General features: G+C 53.0%; 1 protein-coding gene and 1 long non-coding RNA gene across 3 annotated transcripts in view; one reads left to right on the plus strand and one right to left on the minus strand.

Annotated features, from left to right (window-relative positions):
* Positions 1 to 3,903: 3,903 nt before the first annotated feature.
* Positions 3,904 to 10,835, plus strand: LOC126514400 (uncharacterized). Of its 2 annotated transcripts, XR_007595566.1 has the most exons (5): positions 3,904 to 4,017; positions 5,151 to 5,411; positions 6,962 to 7,126; positions 7,236 to 7,414; positions 8,629 to 10,835. It is a non-coding gene; the product is annotated as an uncharacterized lncRNA (long non-coding RNA). The 2 variants fall into 2 exon arrangements; XR_007595565.1 differs by having other exon boundaries at positions 7,236 to 10,835.
* A 6,981-nt stretch (positions 10,836 to 17,816) lies between these two features.
* Swap70 (switching B cell complex subunit SWAP70) overlaps positions 17,817 to 24,574 on the minus strand; it is a 60,947-nt gene continuing 54,189 nt past the window's right edge. Inside the window, exons 10-12 of the mRNA XM_050163301.1 lie at positions 20,612 to 20,810; positions 19,569 to 19,665; positions 17,817 to 19,053 (exon numbers count right to left, since the gene is read on the minus strand). Coding sequence (XP_050019258.1) covers positions 18,947 to 19,053; positions 19,569 to 19,665; positions 20,612 to 20,810 — 403 coding nt within the window. The 3' untranslated portion in view covers positions 17,817 to 18,946. The remainder of the gene's footprint in view (positions 19,054 to 19,568; positions 19,666 to 20,611; positions 20,811 to 24,574) is intronic.

Below are 24,574 nucleotides of genomic sequence, written 5' to 3' on the forward strand. Positions count from 1 at the left end.
TTTTTAGAAACAGGGTTTCTCTGTAGCTTTTGGTTCCTGTCCTGGAACTAGCTCTTGTAGACCAGGCTGGCCTCGAACTCACAGAGATCCGCCTGCCTCTGCCTCCCGAGTGCTGGGATTAAAAGCGTGTGCCACCATCGCCTAGCTAATCCTTTTTATTTTTAAAGCTTTGTCAGGCTTTATGTAGAAATTCTTGCCAAACATTTGAATGCCATTTGTAAAGGGAGATTGCACTTTCATTTCCTGGCTACCCACACAGAAACTATATTAGTTACAACACTGTTTGGCCGATGGCTCAGGCATATTCCTAACTAACTCTTACATCTTAAATTAACCCATTTATATTAGTCTATGTATTGCCACATAGCCATGGCGTTACCTCATTTTCTACATTCTTGTTCCCTCACTGGCATCTGCTTGACTCCACCTACTCTACATATGTCTTTCAGATTTCCTACCTGGCTTTACTCAGCTAAGCCATTGGCCAAAACAGCTTTATTCAACCAACCAATAAAAGCAACACATATACAGAAGGACATCCCACATCAAGATGGTCCTGGCCTTTGGACAAGAAGCAGAAAGTGGATACAACCGGTTTTTGTTATTGTTGTTGTTGGTTTTTTTTTTTTTTTTTTGAGACAGGGTTTCTCTGTATAACAACTCTAACTGTCCTGGAACTCACTCTGTAGACCAGGCTGACCTCAGACTCAGAGAGATCCACCTACTTCTGCCTCCCAAGTGCTGGGATTAAAGGCGTGCACCACCACTGCCAGGCCCAAGGCTGTTTTCTAATTGGAGAGGAAAGGGCCCAAGGCTGTTTTCTAATTGGAGAGGAAAGGTCGTGTTTGCCAACCGCTCCTGTGACCATCCTAGAACCTGATGTTAATAAGGATCTCTATCAGTCTGTGCTATGGACCATCTCACATCTGCACAGCTGCCAAGCACAATGTCTTAGAGAATTTATTGCTGTGCAGAGATGCCATATCCATGGCAACTCTTTTTTATTTTTTATACATTTTTATTGATATTTATTGAGCTCTACATTTTTCTCTGGTCCCCCCCCCCCCGCGTCTCTCCTCCCCTTCAACTCTCCCCCAAGGTCCTCATGCTCCCAATTTACTCAGGAGATCTTTCTTTTTCTATTTTCTACTTCCCATGTAGATTAGATCTATGTAAGTCTCTCTTAGTATCCTCACTGTTGTCTAAGTTCTCTGGGATTGTGGTTTGTAAACTGGCTTTCTTTGCTTTATGTTTAAAAACCACCTATGAGTGAGTACATGTGATAATTGTCTTTCTGTGTCTGGATTACCTCACTCAAAATAATGTTTTCTAGTTCCATCCATTTTCCTGCAAAATTCAAGCTGTCGTTATTTTTTTCTGCTGTGTAGTACTTCATTGTGTAAATGTACCACATTTTCCTTATCCATTCTTCAATCGAGGGGCATTTATGTTGTTTCCAGGTTCTGGCTATGACAAACAAAGCTGCTATGAACATAGTTGAGCACATGTCCCTGTGGCACGATTGAGCATCCTTTTGGGTATATACCCAAAAGAAGTGGAATCAGGAGAATCAGAGGTTCAAGGTCATCCTCAGTTACGTAGGAAGTTTGAGGTCAACCTAGACTGTCAACATAAGACCCTGTCTCAAAAACAAAAAAAAAAAATCATCTTAAAACTGTTAAGAGCTCTGCATCTCCCAAAAATGGATGTCAACAGCAGCCCATAGCCACAGTGACAGACCTTGGAGGAGCCACACCATTGGTCAGGGGCCCTGGGGTCACAGCAATGGACCTCGTGGCATCCTTCTCTGAGAGCTGTGCTCCGAGGCACCAGTGATCTAGAGATTCAGCTCCCCTGAGCTCTCTGCCCAGAGGAAAAAAGTGCCAGCATTTTCTACCTGCCATTGGTGTACTCAGAAGCTCCTAGCCGTGAGCAGCCATCCCCCCCCCCACACACACACACACTTCTCTCAGCCTCATTTACTTCACCTAGAAGTGAGGAATGAAGACGGAGAAGATGGCCTGGCTCCGTGGATAAAGGAACCTATCACCAAGCCAGAGGCCCCAATGCAATCCCTTGGACGCACAGCATGGAAGGAAAGAACCACCTCTTCACACGTTTCTCTGACCTCCACGTGTGTGCGGTGGACACGGGCATTCATGTAACACACACACACACACACACACACACAAAGTAAATGCAATAAAAAATGGTATTTTAAGCCAGGCAGCAGTGACATATACATTTAATCCCAGCATTTGGGAGGCAGAAGCAGGTGGGGTGGAGAGGTCAGTCTGGTCTGTAGAGCAGATTCTCTCTCAACAGTGGTTTAACTGACTTTTTTTTAAGTTTACATTGATGCAGAAGCAATACAAATTGAGGAGCAAGCACAGCTCAGATTCTGACCTGACATCTTTTCCCAGGTTAATGGCATGTGGGCATATCAGAGCCCCCTCTGGAGCTGAACTATAGGATGGAACCTCCTTCAGTGGGTCAGGCACCAAAGCCAGTGTGCTGTCTGCTTGTCACCTGGTCAGCATTCAGTTACTAGTGGTATCAGGCCACTTAGGGCTATGGTGGGCCCTGGAGAGATAGGTCACCTCAGGCTTGCCCTCTCTGGCAAGCTGCTGGGCAGCCACAGGAAGCTGAGGTCCCCAGTTAGCACCCATCCCCAACGGGACACTCTACTGTGCACTGGGCTACTAAGCAAGGATGCCCAGTGGGTTTGGCAGTTGGCACATCTTCATCTTACACTAGTCTCTACTTAGGGTCCATTTAACAGAACAAATCCCCCAAGCCTAGGGCTGTCTGTGTGTGTAAACTCTGTACCAAATAGGGTCTCAAAGTATGGGCTCCATGGGCTTTATAGCCCACTGCATAGTGACATTAGGACCTACTGGTCCCCAGCTCTGCTCAAGAATCTACAGTTCAGAACTCCAGAAACTCATACTGTAGGCCAGGTAGTGATTGATGGTGCACGCCTTTAATCCCAGCACTTGGGAGGCAGAGGCCAGCAACTCTCTGAGTTCAAGACTAGCCTGGTCTACAAGAATGAGTTTGCCACCGCATCATGAAGTTACTAGCGCAGCATCAGACAGGGGAAGTGGATGTGGAGAGGGCAGGAGCCCTGGATGAGGAATCTGGGTAAGGATGGTATAGAGATAAGGCGATGTGGGCCGGGCGGTGGTGGCGCACGCCTTTAATCCCAGCACTCGGGAGGCACAAGCAGAAGGATCCCTGTGAGTCTGAGGCCAGCCTGGTCTACAGAGTGAATTCCAGGACAGCCAGGGCTATGCAGAGAAACGCTAGTCTCAAAAAGACAAAAAGAATGAGACATGGGGCAGAGATACCTCAGGGAGTGTGGGCCTGCTGCCTGGGGAGGAGGCGATGACGTAGACGTGAAAGTGACATTGTGTGCACACATAAGCAGTACTGTAAAAGGCACTGACCACATGCACACGCATGCGCGCACACACACAGACACACACACACACACACACACACACACACACACACTACCCTGATAACGTTAACTCTTACAGCCTTGCAGACATTGGGCTCCACCTGATTGTGGTGACCTCTTGCCATCACTAGCTGAGTTAGTTGATTTGGGGAAGGGGCTGCCTTCCATGGCCATCACTAGCTTGGCCCTAGACAAGGGGACTGGGAGCCTTTACCAGGGAGAGGTAGAAAACACATCCCTCCTCCAGGACCCCAGGATGTGGTCCTCAGCCTCCTCCCCCACCCCAAGCATAGGACGGCACCTACTCTGAATGAACTGGTCATACCAAACCCCTCATTCAACATGCACCCGTTGATGCTCGTGTTGATACCTGTTCAGAGACTCTGGGCCATAAATAAAGTCTGCAAATATTGTGTCCAGGGCAGCCAGAGTTACTCAGGTGACGGCCGGCAGGAGCCAGCAGAAAGGCCACCATGAGTGCAGAGACTCTCTGAGCAGCAGCTTTTATGTCGACTCTCGGATGCAGTGGCTGAGCAAAGGTGAAGTGGGCAAAGGTAAGGGAAAGAAGCCAAGCCGGTGTGCGCTCCAGGGCGAGGCATGTTCAGGGCAGGCAGGCTGGGAGCTGTTGAGGCTGTCCGAGCTTGAGGAGGCCCAGGGGATGGGCGGGCTCAGAACTCAGACAGCTGGAGGAGGCACCTGCAGGGACTGGGCCCTGTGTGGTGGAACAGAATGGATTACCGGGTACCAAAGAATGGCCATGGGAGGGGAGAGCTGGCCAAGCAGGGAGAAACCAGGCCCTGACAGGACACATGCATATCAGGAAGCCAGAGACTTTTCCGGGTTAAATGACGTTGCCTAAGGTCACACATCAGGGCCTAATGGAGCTAGGATTTAAGCCCAGAACTGTCTAATTGTATCTGTGTGCCCTTTTCCCAGCTGGGGGGGGGGGGTGATGACTGTGACCCCTGCCTGGCCAGGCTACTTGGACAGCTGTCCAAAGCTAGGCGTCAACTCCTGAAGACCAGACAAGACATGAAATTCCTTCTGTAGGAGGGAACTTGAGCCTTGTAGTGGAACACAGGGGCGCCCAGCTGACTTAGCCCCTCACATCCTCTACCACACACAACCAGGGCACTGAAGAAGCACAGCAGCCTTTCTGCATGTGAGGCCCCTGACGCCCTTCCAAGAGAAGCCGGGTGCAGCCTGACCCCTGTGGCCACAAAGCCCAACCGTAGCTGAGCCTTCTAGGAAATCCAGGCGTGGGCAAGGGACAAATGAACTTGCTCCGAGCTCAGGAGGTGGCGTCTTGCGGCCCTGTGTGGGCCAGGCTCCCTTCTCCCCAGGCTCCTGTAGCCTCAATATCTTCTGGCTTCCGGCTTCGACTCTGCAGGCCTTGGCCTCAGGCAGCCGAGGCTTCAACAACAGATGCCTGGTCAGCCCCCCACTCTAGCCACAGCAGATCCATCTCCTCATTCCCCAAAGTCCCCTGAGGTTCCAGATTCAGTCCAGCCCCAGCCAGAGGAATGTGAGCCATTCCCGGCATCTCCTCCCCTGTGGCCAGCCCAGAGAGGGGCTGGGGCCTCTGGGCCTTGCTGACAGGAAATTAGCTGGGCCTGGCCTTCCCCACTGCCAGCTGCTCTGCTGCCCCTGACCTGTGTTTTCTGAAACTTGATCCTGTAAATTTCAGAACCTCTTCCAGGTCCCCGGGAGGCCTGTGGATCTCTGCATGTCTAGCAAGTCTCCCCACCACATGCAGGTTCCTGCCACGCAGAGGGCTCGGCCTGAGACTGGGCCTCATCCTGGAGCTCTGTCCAAAGCAGGCCTCACTCCTCTGGGCCATCAACCCCTGATCTCCAGCGCAGCCTAGCCCAGAATGGCGACAGAATACAAGATTGGAGGGGCCCCCCAAACACCACTTGTGAAGCTCACTTGTGCTGGGGATCAGCTGGTGAGTGTTGGTAGTGCCTACACAAAGCCCTGGTTCTTCCCCCAGCCCCACATAAACCAGGCCGGGTACCAGGCTGTAGTCCCGGCAGCAGCAAGGTGAGCTCAACTCAGAGGCTGCGGTGCTGAGGGGAGACATGGTTTGTTCTCAGGTGGGACGGCACAGAGAGCTGTGCAGAGGTGGTTAGGGGTAAAGCTGGGCAGAAATCAGTAGAGGGCTGGTCTTGGGGAGTGAGTGACAGCCATTCTCAAAACGACCTTCTCAGTTTCCCAAGCCAAACAGTTGGCTGTGTGGCGGCCCCTCTCGCTGAGCTGCTGGGCACTGGGGGATGACCAGGGCTTAGGCTGGGGGAGGGGCACAGCAAAATCTCAGAAACCCAAGGCACCAGGAGGAGAAGATTGAGCTTTCCAGAGACCCTCAGAAGAGCGTAGGGTCAGAAAAGTGAGGTGAAAACTGTCCTGGGGCAGGACCGTGAGTGAGTCCCCAGCTGTAAGCACACCAGGGTATTAGGCCACGTGGTGGACACTGAGCCAGCGTGGGGGGTGGGGGCGACAGAAGGAGTAGAGAGCTTAAGAAGAGAAGGAAAGCTCCTAAGGGAAGGCTGGACCACAAGGGGAAATGCAGACTCGAGGGAACAAGAGAGAGAGCAGGGCTGAGAGGAGAGGCCAATGGAGAGCCCTTGCCGAGGAGGAACAGGGCCATGGGCTTGATGCCCAGATCAGAATAATTAAAAAAGCAAGCAAGCTGTGGTGGGAGGATCTGGTGTCCTGGGAGTCTCCAGTGACTTTGTTGTCATCGGCGGTATGGGGTGGCTGGAAGCCAGGCTATAGAACGGAGGGAGGGAGGCAAGCGGCAAGGGAGCCGGCCGGGTGTGAAGAGCTACCTGGGGGATTTCCACGAGACTAGGCGGGCCTAGAAAGCGGCCTTTGTTTCCCGGCTACTAGTATGGCCGGCCACAGGTCGACACTACCTGAGCTGGCAAAAGGACTTGCCGAGGCCACTCTGCAGTGGCTGAGCTAAAGGAACACACAACCCCTGGTCACCCAAAGGATGGGAGCAGCTCTGGGCCACGCCCAACCCCACCTGGCCCAAGAAATGCCAATGTAGATCACAAGGTTAAAGAAAGTGGGGCAGCTTCCTGCCAACCAGGGGTGTCTCCAAGGTACGGTAGACGCCAGGGGCTCAGAGGGACTGTCTCTAACCCCGCAAAGGCACTGAGTTGGCAGAGGCCCTGCTCGGGCTGGTCTTCATGTCCCCACAGCTCAGGTCCTGTTCCCTCGCTCCTTCCGGGCCCTCTCAACTCTGAGGTCAGGGGTTAAGATGGGAGTCTCTAGTGGTGCCTTAAGTCAGCGCCATCTCTACCCCGCGGGCCTGCTGAGCACATGAGCTAGGAGTCTGCTAGCTGGCACCCCGAGCCCAGAGGCTGCAGGTCCGTCCCTGACAAGAGCCTGTGAACCACAGCACTGAGGCCTTTATTCCACGCCATCTCTGTCCCTGTCCTGCCTGACCTAAGGAGCTTCAAACACTAACGTCTCTCTATGGTGCTCTCCAAGTTTCTCTCCAGCCTCACTGCCGACGCCCCGGTGTCCTTCAGCGTCCATTCTTCCCAGGAGCCGCCCAGGGCCACCCCTCAGACCCCAGTGACTGAGGTGCAGCTCGGGCCTCTCCCGAGCCCAGACTCAAGCGTCCAGCGATGCCCTAGCCTGAAGTGACTGAAAGTAAGTACTGAGCCGCAGAGGAAATCCCCAGCTCTTTAGACACGGAGACTCGGGTTTCCTGTCAGTCTTAGGAGCACCCTTGGATTGAATTTGCCTTTTTTCATACCAGAGTCTCATCGGGAAGTCGATCAAAACGCACCCTAAGCCAAGCCTCTCCCCCGCAGCAAAGTTTCCCAGCAGCTGGGTGCAGGCCGGGCTTCAGATCACGTCATTCCTACCTGCCACCTTCACCTGTCTTCCTGTTTCGGAGTCAAAGTAAAGGGAGGTATCAAAAAAAAAAAAAGTGAGGTACGAACCAAGCATGGGGAGGGTCAGTGACTGGGACAGTGACCTGGGACGCTTCTGGGCTTGGGTCTTCTCAATAGCCCTCCTGGCTGTCCAAGAACCGCACCTACGCGTAGTGCGCATGCGCACCCGGTCCCAAACTAAAGTCTCCTCCCTTTAAGGTCATCAGACTTTTACAATTTCATACTGGGCACGCCTTTAATCCCAACACTAGGGAGGCAGAGGCAGGCGGATCTCTGTGAGTTCGAGGCCAGCCTGGTCAAGAGAGTGAGTTCCAGGACAGGCTCCAAAGCTACAGAGGAGAAACCCCGTCTCGAAAAGCGAAGCGAAGAGAGGGGAGAAAAGGCCTGTTTCTAGTACCCAGACTTGGGGGTCCAAGGCCAGCTTGAGCGACACAGAGAGAGCCTCTATCTCGAAAAGAGAAGCCTCTTTTTAAAAGAAAGATGCTTTGTTTGATCTGCTGGGCATTATTCAGAATATAGGGACTTTGTGGCCTGGCATGGCAGAGCGTGGTGCTGGTGCTGATTCCAGACTTACAAGGTAGTGACAGAAAGGTTAAGAGTTCGAGGCCAACCTCAGCTATACAGCCGAGTTCAGGCCTGCCTGGGCTACATGAAACCTTATCTGATGAAAGTGGGGTTGAGCAGGGGTACAAACCTGAGGGAGGAATGGGCAAGAGTGGCCAAAAGGCCGGCTATGATGTCACAGGACAGCTGGGCGGAAGGTCTCTAGGGGAGGAAGCCACGGGGAAACCTGAGGGGCTCAAAGGTCCTGACCTCCCTCGTCCTCATCGTCATAAACCTTGCATGCCGCCCCCGGCAGACCAGCCCGCGTGTTCCCAGGTGGTCCCTTTCCTTCCTGGTCCTTTGATTCCCTGCACTGAAAGCTGTCTTGAGTTAAACAGCTACTTTCCACCTGTCTACCTACTTAACCTCTCGATCCTTCTGCCCTCCCTTCACCCATACGTCCAACCCTCTGTTTACAATCGACAGCCCATGGGAGCCAGCCGGGCACCCACCGGCCTGTGTGATCCTCTCCCGAGCTGTCTTGTCAAGGGTGCCATTGCTGTGGTGAGACACCGGGAAAGAACCCGTCCATCACTCCCTGGTCCATCACAATCCATCATGGAAAGCAGGGCAGGCTCCTGGAGGCCCAAGCTCATGCAGAGGCCATGGAGGGGGGGCTGCTTACTGGCTTACTCCTCATGGTGTGCTCAGTCTGCTTTCTTATAGAACCCAGGACCACCAGCTCAAGGATGGCCCCACCCACCATGGGCTGCACCATCCCCCATCAATCACTACTTAAGAAGATGCCCTGCAGTCTTGCTGATAACCCGATCTTATGGAAGTATTTTCTCAACTGCGGCTCCCTCCTCTCAGAAGACTCCAGCTTGAAACAAGATAACATAAACTAGCCGGCACAACCGGCCCTTGCCTCCCTGGCCTCTCACAGTGCCAAGCCTCAGCTGCTCTCCTTCAGGCCTTCAAAACCAGTAGCCCCAAGTTCGTCTACCAGCGTTAGGTATAACCTCGGCCACCTCTGGAACACAGCTTCTGTGTGCTGGCCTGAGGAAACACTTCCAGAAGATTTTACCAGAATCAACAACGCTGGTCTCTTCTTAAATCACCGCTAATTTCTCAGCTCCAGCTGACCACCACCGATTATCCTGTAACACAAAGGTTTTACTTTAATGGCTCTGGTGTCTTGCTAATCACGCCCTATTCTTTCCCAGCTGACCAGAACCACATTTTTTTTTTCCAAGACAGGGTTTTTCCATGTAATCCTGGCTGTCCTGGAACTCATTCTGTAGACCAGGGTGACCTCAAACACAAGAGATCCACCCACCTCTGCCTCCCGGTGCTAGGGTTAAAGTGCGCCACCACACTCGGCTCACAGATTCTTATTTAAAAATATTCGAAATATACATAAAGTATGCCTCCAACATAAGGGACTCTCAGACTTCCCTCTGAACTTGACAAGCCGGGCCTCCATCGTCTGCATTTCTCTCAACATTCCTGTCTCCTCCAAGCTCCTGCAGACCAGCTCACCGGGCTTTGCACGCATGACTTTCCAAAGCCCTTCCACAGTCTTCCCAAAAACACACGGTCAGGTTTGTCACGGCAGTGCTCCACAATCCTGGTACCAATTTCTGTCCAGTGAGGGGAGGGTTCCTGTTATGAAACACCATGGCCATAGCAGCTCGGAGAGGAAAGGGTTTGTCTCATTCCCACTTCCGTCTCTTCATCCTTGAAGACAGGTAAAGCGAAAAACTCAAACAGGGCGGGAACTGGAGGCAGAAGCTGACACCGAGGCCATGGAGGGGTGCTGCTTACGGCCTTGCTCCCAATGGCTTACTTATTCTGTCTGCTTTCTTTCTTTTTTTGGGGGGGGGGGAGTGGGCTATCCTGGAGCTAGCTCTTGTGAACCAGGCTGGCCTCAAACTCAGAGAGATCCACCTGCCTTTGCCTCCCGAGTGCTGGGATTAAAGGCCTGCACCTGTTTTCTTAGAGAACCCAGGACCACCAGCCCAGGGGTGATCCTAACCACAATGGGCTGGGCCTTCCCACATCAATCACTAATTAAGAAGATGCCCTACAGGTTTGCCTATAGCGTGAGGCATTTTATCAGCTGAGGCTCTCTTCTCTCAGATAACTCTACCTCGCATCAACCGACATAAAACAGCACACTACAAATGCACCTGTCTTTCACAACACCCAGGTTGGGTGGACGCAGGAAGGGCGGGCTGAACACCAGGGGGCGTGGCTGACTGCTTGCTCGCCACTAAGAAGCCCGGATTGACAGAAAAGCCAGTCAGATCTTTACCTCAGAAAAATGTCTGCCTGTGTGCAGGACGGAGCAAGGGGACGGGTCTAAAGGCAGGAAGAGCAACTTGGGCGGGCAAGCGACACCGCAGCTGCCCGGATGAATAAAGCGTGGGGCGGGGGTTGCTGCCCAGTCCTGCTGGATACATTTTCAGAACATGCTCACGTCTAAGGCTCCGGGAATAGGAGGGGGGTCAGAGCCGGTAGATCGGGGAATTTGCTGTGAGATTGTGTCTCCTTGGAATGTCCGAAGCTACACCCATGACTGTCTAAACATGAGCTGAATGAGGACATCAACAAGAGACATGCCAAAGTGGACCCGGGAATGTCCCCGAGGCCTCAACCCTACACAAAGAGCTGCAGGCAGCTAAGGAACCCTGAGAATGGAGAAACGTCTTCCCCAGGGAAGAGCACACCGCTTGACTATCCAACACCACACGGTTCGTCCTGAAAACATACAGCGATGGAGCAAGCTGTATTTAGGAATGTATATGTATACACACATACATATATGTGTATGTAACAACAACTAATGGGGAGAAAGAAGCCATAAATTTGAAGGAGAGGAGTCTATGGGAAGGCTCGCGGGGAGCAAAGGGAAGGGGGGAATGATGTAATTACATTATAATCTCAAAAATAAAAGAAATAATAAAGAAGAAAAGATTCCAGAAACAAAGAGTGTCCTGGGAGCAAGCCCAGGCCAGAGGGCTATTCCTGCCAGGTGGGGCCAGCCCAGCGGGGGGCCTGGGTTATGCACTCAGCAGGCAGGCCCCTGCCTCCCCCAGGAGGTGCCTGCCAGAGGCAGTCCTCCCTGCACCTCTCTGGCCTTGCCCCGCGGTCCCAGACACCAAGCAAGTGCCACTGGCAGAATCTAGCCCCACAGTTCAAGCCTGGCCATGGGGAGCTGAGCCTCTGTTCATTTTCTCCAAGCCCTCAGAGGCTGGGACTTGGGCCCAGTGAAGTCACTGCCTGGGAGGCAGCCCTGGCTCCCTGCCCACCCATGGCGGCTATATTTGGAGTCAGGCAACTCCCTGCAGACACAGAGCTTGAGACCCACCCCGAGGAGCTGCTCTGACCAATTTTGTCAAGCAGAGGGTTGTCGCCCATCTTGTCATCTGTCTCTCCATTCATTGTGCGACAAACACTTAACGGCCCCGAGGATGGAGTCGCCGGTACACTGGGCTGTATTTCGGGCACACATCAGTATGTGACCATGTGGGTATTTGCATCTAAACAGGGCTGGCAGAACACACTCTTGGTGCCCTTCCTCCGAGTCGGCTGGCTGTGATGACTCACGGTCAGGTGCACCCCGTCTGTACGTACCTGGGCACGCATGTGAGCTGGCACGTGCTCGCCAAGCAACGATAATGACTAAGCCGCCCAGGGCATCTGGGTACCTGTGTGGATATGTTTGTGGGTGCAGCCCTGAGTACAGGCTCTTGTTCCCTGGGGCTGTGACTCAAGAGCACATGGTGACCCGGCAGCCCACAGGCCAGCTGTGACTCTTCAGCCTCCAGCAACTCGCCAAGCCAAACAGACAGTGTTGGGTGTAAATATTCTCTCCCAGAGCGTGCCTGGAACACTGCGAGGCCAGGTGACCTCAGAAGGCCCGAGAGCGGGAGTGGGTTCGCCTCCAACAGCAGTGGCCATGGTCCCCTGCCTTGACTCCCTCAGCCTCTCTGCTGGTGCCTCCTGGAGCCTGGAGATAACTCTCTCCTGACCCCATCATCATACATACCCGGACACCAGGCTCAGCGTCACACACACAGGGACACCAGGCTCAGCGTCACACACACAGGGACACCAGGCTCAGCGTCACACACACAGGGACACCAGGCTCAGACTCACACACAGTGGGTTGTCCTTCAAGCTGGCGGCCCAGTTGCGGCCATCACAATCAACCAGCCCCTAGCATGCTGGGACGGGGACCGGCGCTGACCTCTGGGGCTCCCCACAGGCGGCTGCCCCATCTCCACCTCTGTGCTCCCTCTGTCCCTGGCTGTCTCTGTCCTTATCTGTCCCCAGTCTATCTTCGTCTCTTCTCCCCGTCAGGCTGTCTACCACAGAGGCCTCACTAGAGCCGAGGTGCTGACAGAGAGGGGGTGTGGGGTGGACACTCGGTGTCCCTTCTTCAGCCTTATCGAGAAAACTGAAGTCATTGCTCAGGGGGCTCCGGCTGGAATTTCGCCCTAGATGACCTTGCTGGGTTTGGGGCCTCCGCAGAGACTGTCGGGGTCAGGGAGTCAGGAAACAGGCCCCTTCTCTCTGGCTGCTGACCCTCCACCCTTCACCCTCCCCCATCCCCAAGGCGCCTCCAGCCAAAACTCCAAGCTTGCTGGCTTGCTCCCAGAAGGCATCGTAACAGAGGGCCAGACGCGAAGTCGGTAACCAGAATGGACCAAGGGTGCGACGGAGGCCTCCTCAGCTAACAAAGGAAAATGCTAGGAGCCTCAGGGACAGGGAGGTCATATGACCCCACACCATGCCCAAGGCCTGCCTGTACCCCTGTGGTGGGGAGGCATTGAGGGACCCCTCATTTGGGCTCTCTGGTCTCAGAACCTGTGGCTCCTCGGGTAACTGACTTCCTAAGCCTAACTTTTCACATCTGTAAAATGGGTAAATCATGTCAACCCTTTGGGTCGGGAAGAGATGACGAAGTCAGGTGGGAACTGCCTCCCGGCAGCTCTCGGAGCTGGAGCTGTCCCCGCTGACAGGACCCCTCCCCCCTCCCCCGGGCAGCAGATCCTCACCAGGTTTAACCCGCAGGCACGGTGCACGGCTGCCACCTAGCGGCCCCCCTGCCCAGAAGCGCAGGGTCCCAGGTCCAAAGGGCTCCCGTTTCCCTGCTGCCTGTCCCAGAAGGTGACATCACAACTGCTTTTCGCTGTTTCCCACGCTGGATTCCACATCACCATGTGGCAATAGGGAGCTACAGAAGTTGTCTGCCCATCAAAGGAGGCTGGGAAGTCCCCTCAAAGACATACGGGGAGTTTTCTACTCTAATATCTACTTGCATGAAGACTCCCTGGGAGAGACACAAACTAGACGGTGGGATTGGCTTTCTTTAGGAAGAAGGGAAGACGTGTCCCCAGCCTCGGGCAGGATGGGGGTCGATGCTGTTCCCACAGCCAGAGCTGAAGTGTAGGCCAGCACTCGGGTGGAGTCCCGGAGGGTAACATCCAGGGCATGTTTGAGGACCAGACGTTTATAACTGTGCTGGGGAAGTCGCCTGCTAGTGGAGCTCTGAGCTCACCTGCAGGGGCTTTTCCACTCCGTGCTAAGGGCCTTGGGACACAGCTGGTGAGGGAATATCCGGGGTGCCACTTGGAGCAGCAGGAGCTGGTCAACCCCTAGAAGACAGAGCACCTCTTGATCATGGCACAAACTGTCAGTGGCCCCAAGAAGTCACAAGGTGCAGAAGCAGAGGTGCGAATCCTTGGGGACTTGCTGGGGGATGGCAACGCCAGCCCCTTGAGGTCCTCTCGACAGCCCCTGCTGGGACCTGGGAGGTAAGCTACAGGAACGAGGTATTTCTGGGCCTCATTCTGGGGCTATTTGGTTCATTCTTCCTTGGACACTTCAGAAGCTGCACACCTGCTTGTGGGGACATAAAAACCACCTAAGATATTTCCCTAATTTTCCAGAAGGCTTGCATGAGCAACCTACTCCAGCCACCTGCCAGAAACCCAGCAGAAATCCCCACAGCATGACCTGACCTGGCTTCGATGGAAAGCCCCCTCCACGTGACCACTCAAAAACATTGTGCCCAACAGCATGTAGGGTGCGGGGAGTGGGGAGTCTCCCCACCAGCCTCTAAGGGGCAGGTGGCCATCGTGTGCTCCGGGGGTGACAGGCTGGGGACATCATCTGTGCCATGTTGTTCTAAGAGCACACAGCCTGAGTCTAACCCTTTGAGATGACACAGTGAGCTGGAACTGTCCCCAGCTGCCTAAGGAGTTCGTTCCCTTAGAGCCTTGGAGGGGGTAGGGCTCTGCTTGGTTACAGATGGGTTTTGACTTAATTGCAGAAAAGAACTTTGCCCCACCAGCCACTATAACACTGCTGAACGGAGCCTGCCACAGCCACAGGCAGCAGAGACTCCTAACTGGCCGGAGTGCTGAGTGACTACCCAGTGCTCAGCCCTGAATGGGGCATGTGCTTCAACCCCCACCCCACGGCCCAGGGAACATCATGGAAGATGGGGCAGACAGAAAGCAGAACTGGAGGATGGGAGGAGCGCTATGAATGGGGAGGAGTGGAGGATGGGAGGAGCACTGTGGATGAGGAGGAGTGGAGGATGGGAGGAGCACTATGGATGAGGAGGAGTGGAGGGTGGGAGGAGCACTGTGGAGGGGAGGAGCATTATGGAGAGGGAGGAGCACTATGGAATGCTGTTACCTGAGCAAGATCAAGTAAACAAACTGGTCTTAGCTACAAAAGAAAAAAAAGAAAAAAAGGAAAAGAAAAAAGTGGGAGAGAGCATGTTGGGGTACCTGTGGGGAGTGCAGGATGGGGGTTGGGGTGGGTATGATGAAAATACATTATAAACATGTGTGAAAGTAACAAAGAATAAATCAAAATCTAAAAAGGCAAACTTCGTGGAAGGCAATGCTGATGAGTTTACTGGTAAACCAGAGACAAGACACTCTTAGAAAGGTTCATGGTCCGGTGAGGAAGGGACACACCCGAGTGTAGGGAACCTCAAAGTTGGCTCAAGACACCCCAAGACCAAGTTCTCAGCACAAAGGAGATTTATTAGCCCCAGAGGAACAGAGGGCAGGAACAAGAGAAAAAGATGGAGAGAGAAGGGGAAGTGAGCAAAGGAGAGGGAAGGGGGATTTGTCCCAGGAACAAAGGACTGTCTGGATAGAGAGGAGACAGACGTGGACGAAGGCAAAAGGCGGGTTATAAGGGTAACAGGGGAATGCCCTCATTAGGATGATGTGTTTAATTTTGATTGGGCATGTTAATTAGGTGAGCCAAGGGGGCTTTTGATTGCTGGACTTTAATACTGTGATCCGGGGCCGTGCTTGCCATAGTCCCTTCACCGAGGGTGGCCATGGCAGCCAGCCACAGACCCGGGAGCTCTGTACGTAGGTTCAGGTATTGAGGGAGGCATGAGTTGGTGCAACCCCTTCTCTGGACTAGCTTTTCTGAACCCCTTTCTTCAACTCCTTTTCCGAAGTTTGCCCTTGAGGAGACTTCCTGTAGGCCTAGTCTGCATCTGCACACAGCTGGAAATGGTACCGATAGATAAAACAGAGGTCGCCTGGCCCAGAGGGTGGACGGAAGACTGGTTAATCTGGTTAACGAGCAGTGGTTGGGGGCGGGGGGGGGGGGCACTGTTCTACAGCAGGCGGCCACAGTGGTGGAAACTCCTGGGTCAGAGTGGAGCTCAGAACCAGAGTCTATTGAAGTGGGGGTGGGGGACAGGCACTAAAAAGTCAGCTTCCCGCGCAGGGGAGTGCGGCTGCGCCAAGGGGCCTCTTCTCCACAGCCCACTTTTTCTGTAAACACTGTCTGGGGCCCGAGGCCCTCCGCTGGGAGCACACAGACACCGGCAGCCTAGGGGGCAGCCTAGGACAGAACTCCACTGGAGAGATTCCGAAGGTGAGCAGAGGCAGCAGCTGGCCTGAAACCAGCCTCCGAGGGACCATGTCCCTGACACTCCTGGCTGGCAGCAGAGGAGAAACAGAAAGTGAGCCCACAGACAGCACCTTCAACCCAGCTGAGGTGGGGGTGTGAGGGGAGACCTGGGGAGAGACGGACTTCAGATGGGGAGGCGGGCGGGGCAGAATGAGGGCAACAGCTTGACAGAACTCTCCATCCCCCCCTCCTACAGCCTCTCTGGCCTTCTCAGCTGCCATGGAGGAGGATCCTGTGGGTGCACAGGCCTGGGAGCTCAGGGCCTGCACTGGTGTCGCAGACACTGGAAGGGAGGCCATGTCTGGCCCAGGGTTGGAATTCAGTGTCCACCACAAATGTGACCACCACCCAAAACCAATGACTCGGAAACCTCAGAAGGGTCAATGAAGGATTAACAGGAACGAGCAACACTCCCTCCAAGCTGGGGTGATGCAAGGCACCCACAAGAGCCAGCAACATTCCTTCCAGTTATGAAAACACAGATGTCTCCAGACAGTGTCCCCTGGGAGCAAGTGCCCCTGCTTGAGGGCTGCTGCAGGAATAGCTGACCAACACCCACCTCCCCGCCCTCCTGTATAAGGGGAAGACCAGTACGCAGTCAAGCCAAGACAAAGGCCTACTTCATCTACAGTAAGAGTTTAGACTGGGTGACCATGTGAACCACAGCGGAAAACCACAGCTTATTCTCGTGAAAGAAAAACTCAGACATGAAGAAAACCTGAGCGGACAGAGGCAAGAAAGGCGCAGAGTAACAGTAACCATGAAGACACAGGCTCTGGACGTGCCTGGGCTCCCACACTGGTGACTCACACCGAACCTGAGGTCACAGCTAACTTCTTGAGGTCCTGACTCCCAAATCCAGTGTTTTCAGGAGTGTCCCTAAACCACGTCCACATGCGCATGAAAATGAACGTTAGCAAACACACACACCTCGCCATTTTATTAAACCAGTTTAAGATGATGTTCTGGTATGTTTAATTTTCTTATTGAGTCCACTGGACTAAAAAAAAAAATTAAAACAAAAAAACCATAGAAAACATTTTAATATCTTAGAAAAATTGGTGAAAACTTAGAAAGTTGAGTACTCGTTTAGATAAGAAAGTTGAACATTTTAAATACTTCTTCCTTAATACAGCAGGTCCCCAAACAGGTTTTCAAAATGTTTTTCATTCACAGTTCCTGCAGATAATCTTATCTCTAGCTGTAGGGAAGGCTGATTGCAGGGACCACACAAGGACACTCCTGAAGTTTCCTGTAGCTATTACAGGGTAAGGCAAGGGGCTGACGGGCTTAGCTGAAGTCACCTTAAATGTCAGGAGAGACCTGCGGGCATCAGGCACCCACCTAGTGAGAGTCACAGAGGCCACATCTGTGCTGTCTTCTTTATCCACTGTTTAAAAGGACTTTCAGGTCTCAGCCACAGTACTGCTGAAGCCGCGTGCCACCTGGCAACACCAGATTGCAGACACCTCTGCCCAGCCCACACAGCATTGCACCACCAGGAAGCAGGCAGTATTCGGGGCTGCACAAGTCACACAAAGATGGCCACAGCAGCTGTAGGCCCTGCCTCGTCAGGTTTAAGGAGGAATGGTTTGCTAGCCAAGACAGAATAGTCCCTTTACCCATCTCCCCGAGCCTCCCAGACTCTCAGGCCTGCCACTGCCATCCTGAGATTTCACACCCGTCCGAACCTTGCCGTTTCTTCTCCTCGTTCTGACCAGGGATACTGAAATCCCCTGGGAGACACCGTTAAGCCACAGGGGAGGCCCTGGTCCCTCGGTCTGACAGCCCAGCAGCGCCAACAAGGAAGATGGGTGAGTGAGGTGGACGAGTGACCAGGAAGAAAACCACACCCAAGTTAGCTGCTAAGCTAAGAAATTCCAGACACAGTGACATTCCACATTCAAATCTAAACTTTACGGAGGCAACTATAAACATTAAATAGAATTACACTTTTATTAAGCAGTCCAAAATCTTAAGAAAAAATTGTAAGACTTCATTGGCAAATGTTTTCCAGTCATGAAAGGTAGAGGGTTGTGGAATTCTATCCAGTCCTTATGTAAATATCTCCAGACTTGCACACACTGGAATGGCCTCCTCTCTACCCCATGGCAAGGCTGGACCAGGACACTCGGGTTCTCTGCTCTGTTACTAAATCCCACCTTTTCTGTAACTTGGACATCACCTTCCTGTTTACAATGTAGAACATCGTGGCTGTCCACATCCACTGTGCTCACAGACTCAGCAAGCGTGAGAAGGCTGATTTACTGTTCTCAATCCCAGACCAGACTAGGGTGCAAACCTTCCTCAATATCCTCAAACAGGAAGCACAGAAACCATGCCCTGCGTCACCCACAGAGGAGGGAGAAGCAGACACAGTCCTAGTGAGAGCCACAATCCCAGCCTGGATAAACAAGGGCTCCATTATCCTGTGACAATTCTACATCTGACCAGCCCACGTACGGCTTCCCACTGTGTCCACACAACCACCACCGACTTCAGTCAACAGCACTTTCGCTCCTGGACGGGGAGGGGGGGGGCTGGAGACAGGACGACCAGGGAGCTGGGTTGAGACACTGGGCCAGTGTCCAGTCTGCTCTGAGGTACAGGGAAGGGAACGCAAATGAAGCCTGCCAGGTGCACGATGCTCAAGGAAGCAGAAGCTGGGAAGCTTCACCAACTGCGTCCTTCAGGTCTACAAGGGCAGTAACTGGTCAGAGCACCAACAAGGGACTTGTTGTGACTTGCCACATCACCTGACGGAAAAGGCAAACAGACCAGCCAATCAGCGGAGGAGATACACTGCCTGAGGAGGGGCTGACCAAGAGGGCAGCTGCAAGGGCTGTGAAGGAGGCAGTGGCGGTGGCCCTAGGCACAATTGTGCCTATGCTCTGGCCCAGGGAAGCTGAGGCGGTGCTAGAAGGTAAATACAGCGTCCTCGGGACACGGACTCCCTGGAGTCCTGAGGGAAGAACGGTTAGAAGCAGCAAAGCCAGTGTCCTTGTCCTGGGCCTGGAGCCGGACTCCTCACTGATGACTGTGCCTGTGGTGGCCAGAGGGAGAGCTGTCACTCTGTGGTCCTCTTCTCTTTCCAGCTCTTCTCTCTCTCCTCGAGCTCCGCCTGGGTGAATGCTGCGGGTCCCCAGTTGGTGATGAGGTGGGGCTTCTTCGAACCTAAGCAACAAGCATGCTTTCAATTCGGGACCCCTCCGCACGACTTTTCTACTTTACTTCACCTCTAAGGAACACCCAAAAGGGTCCACCAGTCAAAAGAGCCGCAAGATGTATGCAGGCAGGTCACCTGGGGCCACTGACTAAGGAGGACAAGCTGCTCAGGAGAGGCTCACAGGAAGTAGCTGGCCTTCGGGGTGACTCTCTGCCCCCGTGCCCTGGAGGAGCCCTGGGATTACGAATGTCCATGCCCTATCCAGGTTTTGATAAGGACCTGAACTCAGGCGGCCAGGCCTGCAGAGCAAGACCTCACCCTGGGAGCCACCTCAAGGATGACCTTGCACTTCAGATCCCAGGCCTAGATGACAGGCACGTGCCCCTACCCCAGTCTTGTGTGATGTTATGTACAGAACCAAGGGCTTTGAGCCCCTAAGACAGTGGCTGTTGCTTTTAATACAATTCAATCACATAAATACAATAGAAAATAATTAGATAATTATATATGTATAAAATAGTACCTGGTTCTATCAATCGTATTAATCCCTCGTGATGGGCCACTTTGTCCTTCCAACTCTTGGTCGTATTAGTTGCCATCTCTAGCTTCTTTTTAACTCCCTAGAATAAAAGTGGCAGTTTAAGGACCAAGTCGCACAGATTGGCACCTGTTATACACCTGTGGGTGCCCTCATGAAATAGTCGGATCGCTCCAGGAGGAGGAGCTGTCATTACCCCCACTGCACATTAGCACAGACTCAGGCTCAGAGAACGAAGCCACCTGATTCCCAGGCTCTCCCCAGATCACCCATGTGTCAGTGCACTGCCTCTCTGCCAGGCCTGCCCTTCCCCAACCTGTCTTGTTGCTGTATTAATTCTCTCACTAGAGCTGGCAGTCCTGGCTTCAACAGTAACCGGTTCTGCAGGAGGAAGGGGCTCCTCTCTCTGCTGGCACTCACTCAGGACATGGTCTCCATAGGCTCAGAAGTTTGAATACTTGGCCCCCAGTTGGTGGAGCTATCTGGGGAAGGATTAGGACAGTGACTCTGTTGGAAGGTGAGTCACTGGGGGTGACTCCTGCCATTCCTGTGCTTTCAGATGAAGATGTGGGTGCTCAGCTGTTCTGGCCTCCGTCCTTCCTTCTCCCACCCCAATCTAACCACTGAAACCCTAAATTCAACTGAACGCTATCTTTATGAATCCCCTCCAGTGAGGTGTGACCTGCCCGGGGTGCTCCACCTGAGGGGGGGTCAATGGCTGCGGCCTACAGCTGCCATCCCGTGTGCCCAGAGCTATTCTACAGCTTGGTGGGGACTCTGTCAGTTTGTAACTGTAAACATCCCTACTTACACAGGGACAGAGGCCTCCATCCTCTGAGAAAAAACAAAACAACAAACAAACAATAAATCCAACTTCCTCTTTCTTTCCTCTGCTCAACAAGAGGCTTCTAAATGAACGCTAGGGTTCTGCTATTTGCTTCTGCAGGCAGAGCTGGGAGCAGAGCCCACCCACCCGCACCCCAGCTGTTTCTAAGGAGCCAGGCACAGGCGTGCGTAAGTCCAGCCACCTCATACTGCTCCAGCGCCTGCTTGCGCTCGAGCTCCAGCTGTTCCAGCTGCGCCATGGCCTCCTGCAGCGCCTGCTCCTTCAGGACACGCTGCTGCTCCAGCTCCTGCTTCTCCGCCTCTGTCGTCTGAATGGCCTGCTGCTGGGCCAGGTGCCACTTTTCCAGCTCTGCCCGCTTAGAAGACTCTTCCTCCAACAACCTGCAATGCAGAGGACACTTGGGGTCACATCCTGCTGGAGACCCCCCTTCAGAGGACAATCATCTAGTGCCCCCCCCCCCATTTTATAAGGAGCTTGGGAGCCAAAGGAGTGTCTATCAGTTAGGGAGCAGCCTGCATGTACTGCTCAAAGTATCCTTAGTCTTGTCCTCTATGAAGGGAAAGGCCGAGTGTATGCCAAGAACCAAGTCAAGTGTTTCACACAGCGCACGTAGGTGCCATTAGCAGTCACACTAGAGATGAAGACGTGGGGCCTTAAGTCATCTACTTGCCAGGTGATAGGGCCAAGATCTGCAACTTGCCTGGTTGCTACAACATTAAAACATTCCTTCATCTAATAAAAGCCTATTACCAGCAACCCAGGAGGTACTAGCCTCTCGTCACAGATGACGCTATGTGTCTGCAAGGGCACGGCACAGGACACAGTGGACTTGAACACAGATGTGTGACGCCAACGTGTTACTGCAGCACAGCCTGGCCTGGATCAGCCAACTGCATTCATGTTTAAAGAAATAAACCAACACACAGCCCAGACCCAAACTCAAGATGCAGACAGTATGGTTAGATGCTGCCACAAGTCTAACAAGTCATATGGCAGGGCAGCCAATGCCACTTGCAACATCTTCTCTCTACAGGGGCAGCAAGGAAAGAGGCAAGGACCACACCATCCCTTCCAGACTCAGAATACCCCCTGGAGACACATTTGGGCTCCTTAGAAGTCTCCTGGAACAGAGTGTCCACCACTGAGCCCAGCACTGCACACGAGCCTGCCATGCACTGCACTGCACGCAAGCTCGCCATGCATTCCACTGAGCTCAGCATGCACAGGAGCCTGCCATGCACTGCACTGCACACGAGCCTGCCATGCACCCCACCTAGCTCAGCACTGCAGACGAGCCTGGTGGCAGGGGCAGCAGTAGTGCCAACACCCATTGCCTGTGTCCATGGCAACCCCAGGCCCATCTCCCTTGTTCCCTGCCACTCTTCAAGGCCTGGCCACCTTCCCTCCATGGGACTGGGAACTATTTAGGAAGGCGCCCATAAATCATCTTCCTGCCTTCCCTCCTCCAAACTGGGTTCTGTGGTGTGCAAACTAACACTTCCACTCTTCTGTTTCTCAGCTCCCTCATTTACACAGAAAGGAACCAGTCAAGCGTGTGTGTGTGTGTGTGTGTGTGTGTGTGTGTGTGCACGCCCATCATCCCAGCCACTCAGGAGGCTAAGGCAGGGGGACCACTGTGAGCTGCCACGCGGGTGCTGGGACCTGAATCCTAGCCCTCCACAAGAGCAGTAAGTGTCCTAACCACTGAGCCATCTCCACCCCTCTACTTGTTCTTCTGATGTTTTCCTGGCCTAACACTATCATTCCAGCCTTTCTCTCAACATTTTCTTAATTCTGTACATGTTCTTTCTTCCCCATCCGTGACGAGATAAAAGAACAGAAAGCCGCACGCTGACGTCATGCTAAAACATGATGTCTGCCATATCTAACCTCATCCTCCCTGCTCTGAAGCTGGCAACCACCCTATGCTACAGATCTAAAAAGCTAAACGTTCAACACAGTACAATGCTACTTTAACTTCACAGAGACAGAAAGTACCATGAATGGAAACTAAGAAGCCACACCTCACCTGTGAACCCAGGCCCTAGCTGCCTCCAAACACGTGAAAAACAATGCAGCAGCTCGAAGGGAGGCAGCAGTGCGCAACCTCACCAGGTACAACACGGATCCTTTCGGTCGTCCAGAAACGATCCCCTGGGCCTGAGGTGTAGCTCAGGGGCAGAGTGCTTGCCCAGCTTGTACAAAGCCCTGGGTTCAATAGCAGTAATCCAGCACTCAGGAGGTGGAGACAGGAAGACCGCTGCACCTCGACAGCAAGTCTAAGGACAGCCAGGGATCATAAGACACCTTCTCAAAAATAACAGTAATAATTCCCCGGGCACTTAGCCACCTCGCACGCGCTGGGTGCTGCCTTAGCTGCTGGGAACGTGAGGAAGGTCAGACTTGGCTGTGCTGGGAACGTGAGAAAGGTCAGACTTGGCTACCTGGACTTCTCACATGGGCCTCGCACACAGAGCAGAGCAGCCTCAAACTCACAGTCATCCTCTTCCTCGGTCTCCTGGGTGCTGGAATTACAGACACACACTACCATGCCTGCCTCAAATCTAAACCTTTGTTTTGTTGTTGTTTTTTGAGACAGGGTTCCTCTGTGTAACAGCCGTAGCGGTCCTGGAACTAGCTCTTGTAGACCAGCCTGGTCTCGAACTCACAGAGATCCGCCTGCCTCTGCCTCCCGAGTGCTGGGATTAAAGGAGCGCGCCAATACCACCTGGCTCAAATCTAAACCTTTAATGAGTAAAGTTAATGAAACAGATTATGATTATGGCTCAGCTTCCAGAACTTTCCAGTAAAATGCTAAAAGTTTGCTTCTGAATTTCGTATCAGATAAGCATCAAATTTATACTTTTTTTTTTTTTTTTCGAGACAGGGTTTCTCTGTGGCTTTGGAGCCTGTCCTGGAACTAGCTCTGTAGGCCAGGCTGGTCTCGAACTCACAAAGATCCGCCTGCCTCTGCCTCCCGAGTGCTGGGATTAAAGGCGTGCGCCACCACCGCCCGGCTCAAATTTATACTTTAAAAACCAAACTTTTAGTTGGGCAGTGGTGGCCCATGCCTTTAATCCCAGCATTCGGGAGGCAGAGGCAAGGGGATCTCTGATTTTGAGGACAGCCTGGTCTATAGAGTAAGTTCCAGGACAGCCAGGACTATACAGAGAAACCCTGAAGAGAGAGATGGGGGGGGGGGGACAAAGGAAAAAGGAGAGAGGGAGGGAGGGAGAGAGGGAGGGGAAGAGGAAGGAAGGAAGAAAAGAAAAGGAAAAAAATGAAACAAACAACAAACTTCAAGCAAGGCATGGTGGTGCACACCTTTAATCCCAGCACTGAGGAGGCAGAGACAGGCGGATCCAAGAGTCTGGACCAGTCTGGTCTATATACCAAGTTCCACCTGAGGCTACATAGTGAGATCATGTCTTTAAAAAAACAAAAACAAAAAAACTTATTTTAATTTTTTTTGACAAAAAAAAAATCAAAGATCCATATGGTCTTTCTGCCGACCCTTCTAGGCGATTCCATTCCTCTGTGCACAGGTGCAGCCCCTGCAGCCTCACCACACTTTCTGTCTCGTGGGGGAACATGATGAGCTGCTTCCTGCCCTGTCACCATGCCTTCCCAGCAAGAATGGCGAGTCCATTCTCCCTCTGAACCACAAGAAACCCCTTTCTTCCAAGTTCTCTTATCATTATCAAAACAAGAGAAAGGTTCCCCCGTCCACAAGGGAGAGCTGACTCCAGCGTCCACACGGGAGAGCTGAGGAGAGCTGACTCCAGTGTTTCTGAGCCGTCCAGTCCTCTGTGACTCAATCTCTGCTGCCGCTTCTCATTCCCTTCGAGACTACTGAGACAGAGCGCCTTCCCTTAGACTCCATGCACAAAGGTAATCTATAAACTTCAGCACAGAACAAATCAGTGGCTCAAAACATGTCTAGTGTCACTCGAGAGTGCTACTCTTTGGAAGTGATGAGATTCACACCTTCTCCCGAGTGATCTGCTAAAGCCACTGTCAACAGCACCAGCGACTGCTCCACATCGCTGGCTGGGGCATCTGTGCAATGGCTCTCTCTCCTTCCACCTTTATGCGGGCTTCATGGACTGGACTTGGGTTACCTGGCTTATGCAGCAAGTGGCTT

This window comes from Alexandromys fortis, unplaced genomic scaffold (assembly GCF_014885135.2).
Source record: "Alexandromys fortis isolate MF-2015 unplaced genomic scaffold, M_Fortis_MF-2015_v1.1 scaffold_129, whole genome shotgun sequence".
Lineage (NCBI taxonomy): Eukaryota > Metazoa > Chordata > Mammalia > Rodentia > Cricetidae > Alexandromys > Alexandromys fortis.